The 10,930-nt window shown below is 43.0% G+C and overlaps 1 protein-coding gene across 1 annotated transcript; it reads right to left on the reverse strand.

The window, feature by feature from the left end:
- Positions 1-2,929: 2,929 nt before the first annotated feature.
- Positions 2,930-9,880, reverse strand: MGC147302 (uncharacterized protein). Its single transcript, NM_001078942.1, is given in 3 exon segments — positions 2,930-3,916; positions 4,861-4,913; positions 9,211-9,880. Coding segments are annotated over 3 exon segments (603 nt in total). The 5' UTR covers positions 9,658-9,880; the 3' UTR covers positions 2,930-3,813.
- Between the last annotated feature and the right edge of the window lie 1,050 nt (positions 9,881-10,930).

Below are 10,930 nucleotides of genomic sequence, written 5' to 3' on the forward strand. Positions count from 1 at the left end.
GGTATAGTTTTACTTTATAGGAGAAGGATAGAATTTGTCAATGGGAGAGACAATTTGCTGGACTGACTGACAGCTGTACCTTTGTCTGTATGATTCCATGCCTGGATATTTGCAGTGACCGCAGCACCCCATTAGTTACTAGACCATACCCCTAACTGCAGTAGGTTTTGGTGGCCCCCTTTCATTGGGTTAGAGCCCCCTTTAGCTTATTCCAGCACGACTGGAAGGGAAACTTGCCCTTACATGTAATGGCTCCTGATTTATCATGTGCTCTTTTCTGTTTTTGTTGCTTGTTTTGTCAGTTACATGATGTCATTAGATTAACATTATATTACATACCACAGAGAACCAACCAGGCTTGAATTTGGCCTATATGGGAAGTCCTGATCTTCAGCCTGTTATTTACTTTATTTCTGTCTGCGTCATTGGTTCTACATTCGTGTGTCTATTCCTGCCTGCATGTCTGTATGACTGTCTGACTCAGCCTTTGTCTGTCTCCTCTTGTGTCTGTCTCTCTGCACTCTGCTTTGTGCTGCCTTGGTTCCTACTGTGCCTGCCTGCTCCATCCCAGAACATACATTTCATGCAAAAGGCTTACTATCTCTTACAATGTGATGGTCAGTAAAGGTACAATATAATCCTAAAAAACAGCACATTAAATAGGATTTGTATTGAAATTACATTCTGCCTATTTTTTTAATTAAAAAACAAACAAACACATTTTCCTGTTTTTTGCCACTAATTTCTGGGACTGAAGCAGATCTATAGGGAGCTTCAAGAAAGGGTCTGTTGTTAAAGATAATGATCATAATAAAGCACTAATTTGAAACTTGGGATATTTTCACTGAACTTGCCCTCCCAACAGGGTCAAACAAACCCCTCACTTCTCCAAGCTGCTATGTTTATGCAGCTCATTATCATGGGGCTTTTCTGTGGACTGGTAATTAGTTTTATTAGCTCCTCTGAAGTTCTGTGGCATGTGACAGAAAGTACAGTGAACAAGTGAAACTGGCTTCATATTCTTGTTTAGTGCCAGCAAACAAACAATTTTTTTACAATTAAAGAAAAAGTATGTTTATGCAACTGGGAACTTTAAATCCGGCCCTGGCTGGGCTGTTTGGCTACCCCCCCCCTCCTACTGTGTGCTCTTGGTACATGCCCACTCCCTCATTTAAAACAGGATGGAGACTAAAGCAGATCTATGGGGAGCTTCAAGAAGATTAGGGGGCTTTGACATAGCTTATATGTCACCTTTAAATTTAGTTATGTAACAAAAAAGTTTTTTGTTTCAAGTTAAAGTGCACGGTTATGGGCACCCAGCTTGCACAGATGCTTAAAGTCTAGCTTTCTTGCATGGAGACTGTATGGTTATGGATACAGCTTACATATAAACAGGATAGACTTTACTTTCCATGTTTCCTGACTGCAGCAGAGATAAATATTAGGCGGTGCCCATTTATGTAAGCTTTCATCATTAAAATGAACCCAGGCAGAGATGGAGCTTAGTCACCATGGCCGCAGAGGCAGTAAGTGCCAACAAATGCAATTAAAATCATTATATGTTTTTGCACGAAGCAATAAAATATTTCCTGACTCGGGGTCCAGTTTCTCCCTGTGCCAGTGTGCAGCTGCCTTGGCACCGTTTGCCCTGCTACTCCTGGTTAGAGAAATATGTTGGTTTTTTTTAAGCTGTAATATAGGAGTGTAGGTGCCATCTCAGTGCATTGCGCCTGAGTCTGAGCTTTCAGCCAGCGCTACACATTAGAACTGCTTTCAGCTAACCTATTGTTTCTCCTACTCCCATGTAACTGGAGGAGTCATGAGCAGACTTGGGTGTTTTCCTTCTTGCTTTACTCCCCCTTCCTCCTAGGTTGATGTTATTAACTTCATCTGTGGTTTCAGTCTTGCCTACGCTACTGTTGACTTTCAGGCTGGATGCTCACCACCTTCATCTGTTTATCTAACAGACTCATTTAGTTGCCTTTTATGAGGAGGTGAGCAGGAACCTCAATGCTGGAATGGCAGTTTATGCCATCTACTTGGACTTTGCTTAAGCATTTGATACAGCACCTCACAAAAACCTAATGATAAAATTGAGGAATATTGGCCTGGACCAAAATATTTGCTATGACACAGAACTGGCTGAAGGATAGAGTACAAAGAGTGGTGGTAAATGGAACATTTTCTAATTGGACCAGTGTGGTTAGTGGAGTACCGCAGGGGTCAGTCCTTGGGCCTTTGCTTTTTAACTTGTTTATTAATGACCTGGAGGAGGGCATAGAGAGTAATGTTTCTATTTTTGCAGATGATACCAAATTGTGCAAGACTATAAGTTCCATGCAGGATGCTGCCTTGTGCGATTTGATTACATTGGAAAACTGGGCAGAAAAATGGAAAATGAAGTTCAATGTTCAAAAAATGCAAAGTGGTTGTAATATTGGTGCGTAGGCAGCCATCTTGGTAAGCTGAGTCTGAGATTTCAGACACTTTCGTTCTGCCACAGACACTTTTTAGGGTTTAGTTCTCCTTTAAAGTATCATGATCCAAATTATGGAGAGATCCCTTATCTGGAAATCCCAAGGTCCCCAAGCATTCTAGACAACAGATCCTATACCTGGATCATTATTATCATTTACAAAGTGGTGTGTGGCTTCAAATGTTCATTGCTTTAGTCTGTGTAATGTTCATCCCCTGCAGGAAGCAGAAGTCAGTAGTTCCCATATATATTTATATAGCTAGAGGGGCTGCTGAATGACTGTACCACAAGGAAATAACAAATGCTTAAACATTTAGTTTAACGCCAGTTATAGATCTATTTCTAGTGGCAAACTACCATCACAGCCATGGCATGACCTAAAATTGCATGAATAGTAAATCTGTGGGCAAGCAGATCAGAATACTGACAGAGACACCAAGTGGCAAAGCTAGGTACTGCAAGAATATTTCGTTTATTGAGTGAAAGATGCTTGTGAATAATGATATCCATAACACAAAAGAAGTTCCCATGTTTGTTTGCAATGTCCTGAGCTCCATCTGTAATCTCTTACATGGTAATTTCCAATGCCTGGTTGGAGCTATATTCCAACTGGCATAAATTGATTTGGTTTATACCCCTTGCCATAGAGAGAGATCCTCTGACATTGACTGACCAACCTTTCCATCAACCCTAGTAAAACAGTGGTTACAGAAATTGTAAACCAGCAATAGCTGAAGGACTGAATTTCAAACATGGCTGACTTTGCATAGAGAAACAGCATATGATCAACATATTGTCTGAATCACTCATTTGGCTGCCAGGGAATGATGGGAGTTGTAGTTGAACAAATCAGCCTAGATCTAAATACAAGTATGGGAACCTGTTATCCAGAACCTGTTATCCAGAAATCTCCGAGTTACGGGAAGGCCTTTTCCCCATAGAGTCCATTTTAAATGGGACCTGTCACCTACACACAAAAAGCTGTATAACAAAAGTCTTTTGCAAATTAACCATGAAAACCAAATTCTTTTTTTTAATCAAAACATCCATCCCTTTTTTTAAATGTATTTAAAAATCCGAGCTGTCAATCAAACATTGCCTGGCCCACCTCTGTGCCATTGGTTCAGTGGGCACTGTATATATATGTAAAGCTTACTGCATATTAAAACTTATTGCGTCTGCAAAGAAACCGATCAGAACCTTTGGCATTCTCTTTGAAGACAAGTGTTTCCCTGGTAGGAATGGAAAACAGGCTGCTGTTGTTGTGTTGGATAAAGTGCATTTCCCTCTTGGTTTTTCCGTTGCTTTGGTTGCCCTTTTTGCTCAGACAGAAATCCTCATGGGTAATACTGCCGCGCAATAATATCCATAAGCGCTTCTTCAGATTTATTGTACTTTAGAGCTGGCTTTTCCTCTCTAGCCTCCTGCGCACCTTGGAGTCTGAAGAAATACACAATGAATGGATCACAATTAATTTAAAGAGTAATTTGAATATAAAAATACGGGGAGGGGGGTTGTGCTTTCAAACTGTAAAGCACTGCATGCATGGTAGATGAAGAGTAAGTCAGTTCCAGCTTTATCTTTAGGGTATAAGTCACATCTGCAACATTTTCAAAAGCTTTAAATCCAGAAACCCACAGAAACCAATTAACCAATTAGCATTCACTGATCAACTTCTGTAAGAACAATGAAAGCAGACATCTGGTTGGTTGCTGTTGCTACTGGACCAAAAGCACATTTTGTCCGTTTTGCTACATTCCTCAAATTCATTTTATAGGGCAGATTTCATCTGAGTTTATTTTACATACTCTAGTGTATTAGAACCATAGACAGATATAAGATGGCCACTCACAAGTCTATTTTCAGGTTTGTCTCTCACTGGGAGTTTCTTTGCGCGAGTTAAGCTGGCCATACACGCACCGATAATATTGTACGACACCTCGTTTCGTATGATATTCAGTGCGTGTACGGCAAGTCGGCGAGACGCCCGCTGATTGGGCAGGTTAAAAGATTTTGATTGGGCGCCATAGAAGGTGATCTGGTATCATGGCCTAGGGCCGGACTTACAGATTTACCAGCAATGTAATTCCTGGTAATATTGTAATACCCTACAAATTGCTCCCTTCCCTGACCTTCTCCGCTGACAGATTACCCCTTTTAAGAACAGAACTGCCTATACTCTGCACATTTCCCCATGCTGGGCCAATGAAAACCCATCAGGAAATGGCCAATGAGGATTTTCAAACTTGCTTGATAAATATCTACCAGATTTATAGCCATATATAACGGAGCTGTCCAATGGATTACTAAGACACTACCAACTCAGTCTGGGGAGGCACATTTTATCCCTTGTGTGGCCAGCTTTACACACCCTCAGTACTTACTGATAGGAAAGATTGTTGTTCTCTGCATCTTGAGTATTTCTGGTTTTCAGAACCTTCAAAATATAAAGCAAAATCATCAAATGAAATGGGGTCTGGCTGCTTCTCAGTGGGTTACCTGGCACACATATATGGAGCCCTACAGAAAGTATTATATGACACGTTCTGCACTGTGCAAGGAAAGTATGACCCAGAATTAATGATTAAACAGGATCTACCAACACTATTAGTAGAATTATTATCACAAAATATCTACAATTTTTATTGTTTCTTGCTCTTATTAGGATAAATATTCTTATCTGTATAAGCACAAAAAAAAAAATCACTATTTTCACTAGTCTGGGGGAAGGGATGGGTTAGTTTACACAGAGGGATTTTTCCAGTGGAATTGTCATTTGTTTTAGTAGGAACCAGAACAGGCTCCTAGATAAATCTACAAAAGAACCCTTATTTTACATCTGCCATGGGACTGCAAAAAGATCAGTGAAAATACCAGGAAAATGTAAAATCTGGGAAGGAAAGAACCTGTGTCAGACAATGTTATTTACGGGAGACAGTAGTTTCTGGGTATGTAAAATTGAGATGATATTGTATAGATAAATGTGTTCACAGGGTCGGACTGGGCCAGCGGGACACCCAGTGAGCCCCTTCCCTAGTGGGTCCCACCGACCCGCAACTGATCCCCGCCTGCCCTCCCTCCTCCGATTGCAGTGAAAGTAAATATAAGATGCGCAGGAGGGAGGAAGGGGTTGGCATTGGGTGGGCAGGCGGTTGTTGGGGGCTCTGGAAGGGGTGTGGGCGCCCCTGGGGTAGCAGCCCCGGTTGGCCTTGCACAACCCAGTTAGACCCTGTGTCTTCAACACAAACCCTATGCATTGAACTCATGTTTTAAAAAGGGGTTATATTGTCCCTTTATTTTAACAGGGAAAAAGGTGCCACTGATGAATGCTGGGTTATCTGGTTCAACAACAGCTGGAGGGCCTCGGCTTAGACGCACCAACTGTAATGAGTTATGTTCGTTTTAAAAAGACAAACATTCTTAGAAGTGTCCTGCAGACCCTGTCCATATGATTTACTAACAGAGGAAAAATGTGCTTCCCTTTGTGCATTACCTGCGCAGACATCAACATAGGTGTCACACAGACAGGACATGCCTGCATTCCTACACAGTAGCCCTGTGGCACAGGTGGATAAAGCCATAGGCTTTGTTTGCTCCATAGGGCTGCACACTGACCCCTGCAGGATTTGTATAAGTTACCCCATCATCCCAGGGGCCCTGCAGATTCCTGTTAGCCGGCTGAGTACAAGGTGAGCTTGGCATCAGCTCCGTTCAGTTACGGCTGTGCACAGGCTTCAGCAGTCGGGGTTCTGTGAGCTGTAGTTTAACAATATCTGGGGGCCTTCATCTTAGTAAAGTTAGCCACACTCTATAAGATTAATAAACTGACCATAGTGAGTGTTAATGTGATTGGGACTGAATGTAATTGGGACTGCAAGCTCTGCTGGGGCAGGGACTGGTGTATAGGGTGCTTTGTGGGGGGGAAGGGGCAACCAGTGGGGGCCCCAGAGGGGGTGCTTGGGCCCCTGGGGTAGCAGTCTCGGTGGGTCCGTCCCTACTAATGGAGATAGTTGACATAAGTGACATATAGATCAGTTCTGAGGAAGGACTGAAAGAATTTGCTGTAGGAAAAAAGAGCAGTAAAATAGGGCCCCAGTGGAGGTGAATGAGTTCAGGAAGCAAAGCTGAGTGCTTGTCTGGCCCCTGCCAGGGAAAGGATCTGAGGCATCTGCTCGCATGGCCAGGGGGCCAGGGATGAAGAATGAAGCTTCAGAAGAGAAGAAAAATGTTTGGCCACTTAACTAAACTGAGAGCCAGTCTGAGCAAGTGCCTGAACCTGTTGCACCCCCAGTTCCCACACAGGTAGGTATGTGCTGCGTTTATATACAGATATTTCTAACTGAAACCGAGTTAGAAAACACAGATGTAGTTCTTCACAGAGTTGCTAAGGGAAGGCGGCCAAGCTGATATTTATGCTCAGATTGTCAGAATCAGCCAAAACACCAGGCCAATCCTGGGCGTGCAAGAGTAGCTTTACATTTGTTACAGCATTGCGCAGCTAGATGGGCAAACAGGATCATTTGCCTGTTCCCTATTTAAAGGGACAGTATACACCTAAATACACCCTGAAAACAAGCACATTTAATAGGACTTGTATTGAAATTACACCCTGCCTATTGTTTTCATTTAAAAAATCCAGATTTTCCTATGTTATGCCATTATACAGAATTAATTTGAAACTTGGGATATTTTCACTGAAATCACCCTCCCTTCCTTTATAAACAGGTCAAATTGTTCAGCGCTCCCTCCCTACCTTTAAACAAACAAACCCCTTCCTTCTCTAAGCAGCAGCATTTGAGCAGCTCATTATCAGGGGCTTGTCAGTGGACTGGTAGTTTGTTTTATTAACTCCTGTAAAGTTCTCCAGTATCAGGAAGTGACAGGAAGTACTAAAGTACAAAAAAATTTATATTCTTGTTTAGTGCCAGAAATAACAGAAACCATAGATATTTCTTAATTACAACAGACAAAAAGTATGTTCAGCACAAACCCTATTCACTAAGGTCATGCTGAAAAGGGTGTATACTGTTCTCTTAACTGGCTCCTAATTTTCTATGGGAGTTTTGTAAAGGGATTACAATATCAGGTAACTTTGTTCTTGTATGCCCACACGGGGGTGCTCGCTCACTCTCTTTGTGTTTTGGATTGGTTATTTCATATATATATACTGTATATACTATCAGTGCCACTTTAATGCAGTGGCAGGCCCCAGGGCAAAGATCCCATTCGCAGACTAATAATGCACGGTATGTCACTCCTGGTGGGAAGCTGTATAGGTTAGAAGAGGTGACAATGATTGAGCACCCTTAGCCTACTCCTAAGCCTACGCCCAATAACTCCACAAGCACCCAACACTCGCACATTAGGTAATTTTCCCCTAAATCACTGACTCATGTTTCATATTGACAATTGCGTGTTGAATGGACCCACTAGGGAAGCAGGGAATCTCTTGGGGGGGCCCAGGTAGAGGTGGGCTACCTCGCCCCCACCGCGGGTGTACAAAAACACACGTGCAGGGATGTCATGGAGGTTGGGGGACACGCCAAACTAGGGGTTGGCAAAAGGGGTACCTGTCTAGCGCCCCCTCTCTCTGTTGTGCCCTAGGCAGGTGCATCTCCTGCCTACCCCTAGTTCTGGCCCTGGGCCCAGGTTTCAGTGGCCCCTTCAAACATCTGCCTTGTTTTCCTATACCATGGCCATTCCCCATTTCTATACGAGAACAAAGAAGAGAATTGACCTAGAGAATACAGAAGGTGGGCGGGGAGAGTAGGTAGTGGGCTGCAGATTGACAGAATTTAGGGTGAAGACACAAAGAACTACTAGAAGCAGCTACTTGTCCTTCTATAGAAATAGTCAATGCTGATCATTTACTGATACCTGTCTCTACTTATGTTTTAGCAGAGGCAATTCTAAGTATTGTCTATGGCAGGGTATTTTTGGCATTTAGTAGCTGTGACAATTAGCTGCTACTAAGTAGCTCAGTGTGTCTTCACTATTAAAGTGTTCCCTGCATGAGGGGGACTGTGCGCATTTCTGCACAACTCCACCTAAATCATATTTCATAATGGCTTTGACTGCCCAGGTTGCTGAAAGAATGAGCAATCTCTTTTTCCTTTTAATTACTACTAAATGGATGTTGGTACCCATGAACACATGGTCAGAACACACAGTCAGATCAAGAGGAGATTTTCCATGCGAATCCTGACTAATTGGCTAGGGATCTTAGAATACCCACAAATCAAAGAGCACAGAACCAAACCAATGGCTGAGACCGATTTCACCTATGGTGTCATGGGGTGGAATGAACTGAAAATTATCACATGGCAACTCCATAATGAATTACTCCTTGGTAAATACTTAGGACTTCTTCTTATTGTATTATTTTAGGAGTCCAATTTACTTTTGTGAAAGAGTGCTTTCCCCAAATATCCCAACAACAGTTACTGTTTGAATAGTGAAAACAAACATCTCATTGGTTGCTTTGGGTTACAGTTTTCCCATGTGTATTTATAGTCCATCCATTGACCCTAATTGTGACCACCAGTGGTACTGCCTGTTTCCAATATATATATATAAAGTATATATACATATATACACACACACACACAACATGCCGCAAGGGTATGTACTACAGAATCTGTGCGTGTATGCAGGGCACAAATAACATTCCTGCATCCCAACAATTCCTTTATTACTAAGACAGTGTTATCCATAATGCAACACACTCCACTTACTGTTTTGCTGTTGTTCTCCTGTTGTCTGTAATGGATATTGTTGGGCAGGGAAGAGGTCAGTTGCAGCTGTGGCTGTCCCTGTATTGCCAATGTTGTCTCAGGATTGTGGGGTTTCTTTCCGCAGACTTGCGGTTGTGACTGAGGGCTTGTGATGTGGCATCTGGATTCCAGAGCCTGTGCCTTGAGTTTTGGATCTTTATCAGACAAGCAGTCCTGGGACTCTTCCAATAACTCATCAAGCAGCTGAAGATCTTCATCTATGTCCTTTGGTCTCGGTCGGCCTCTCTCAGGCTCCTTGCCCTGTTTAGTGGGTGCTACAGGTTCATCCCGTGTCTGGCAGGCGATGGTTTCTTCCTGGGCTGAAGGCTCTCTCTTGGATGGAGATCTGGGCTGCTGACTGCTGACAATAAGTACACTGCTACTGCCCCGGCTGCAGCCACTGCCCATAACAGACTGTACACTCCGGTGGCTTTTTGAGTAACTTTTTAAGAGTCAATGGCATGTCCTGGCTGTATGTCTGTCCGAGTGCCAGTACTCATGCCACCAAACATTACCTGAAGCCCAACTTGCAAACTTCTCTGGCAATGTACAAAGAGCAATGCACCAGCCCCATAGAGTTACCTTTCAGAAAGTGCTTGGCTTTCACCTCTTTCATCCCCAGCCGCACTTCCCCCTGCCTCCCTCACTCTCCCTTTCATACCCTCTTACAGTTAAACATTAAAAGCAAGTCCCTCACACTGGCGTGAGTGCAGCTGCAGCAGGGAAATGCTAGCTCGGCCAGAGGAGTGTCATTCAGATCAGGGCCAATAGGCAGAGCAGAGGAAAGAGCCAGCAGTATGCAGAAAGGCGCATATGAAACCTAAGACTCTGAAATTAAAATGGAACGGAAATTGGGTGTAACCTGTGGATTTATACCAGAGCTGAGTGTACAGCAAATACGCCAAACCATTACAAACCAAGTCCTTAATGTAGCCACACACATAAGCAGACAAATATTTAGTAGTGGTGGGCAGTGAGGCGAAACAGGTTTTGGTGGGTGTTCCAATGCTGTTAAGCTACAACTCCCAGTAACCATGGGCAGTTTTCTGCTGTTGCAGGTGCTGAGAGTTGCACTTTAACATCAGCGGCACTGGCTTAGGCACTACTATTGCACTACTATTGCCACTGCTACTGTACTATTATCCTTACTCTCACATCACTGTCCCTCTATGAAAGGATGGGACCTGGCCATTTGATGATGATATGCCTATTGTCACTTCACTGCCCATTCATTAGTTGATGGGGACTGTACATCTTAAAATACACCCAATGTTATACTCTTGTCCGTTCATGATATGATAAGGCCCATATATTTAAAGATACTGTACACTGTAACACCTGGAACCCCCCCCTGTTTATTCATGAGATGACAGGGCCTGTATATTTATGTAGTTATAAACTGACCCATAGATCGATAGGTGGGATGTCCCAAAGTAGGGACAAAGTAATCCCACCTGTGTGTGGCCAACAACACTCACCAAAACAACAAAACACTTGCAGCCATCACAAGGGCCCTATAGTGGTGAAAGCTCTTTGGGAGAATGATTTAAGATGCAACACCAGGCAGTGACCCTCATTCTCACAATGACTTTACTGCTTTCTTTGTACATTCAATTAGTATTCTTATTTAGGGGCTTTTATGGCGTTCCTATCTCCTCTGACAGTCTTTGTATCAGCACAG

The sequence above is a fragment of the Xenopus tropicalis genome, chromosome 5, assembly GCF_000004195.4.
Source record: "Xenopus tropicalis strain Nigerian chromosome 5, UCB_Xtro_10.0, whole genome shotgun sequence".
In the NCBI taxonomy this organism is placed as follows: domain Eukaryota; kingdom Metazoa; phylum Chordata; class Amphibia; order Anura; family Pipidae; genus Xenopus; species Xenopus tropicalis.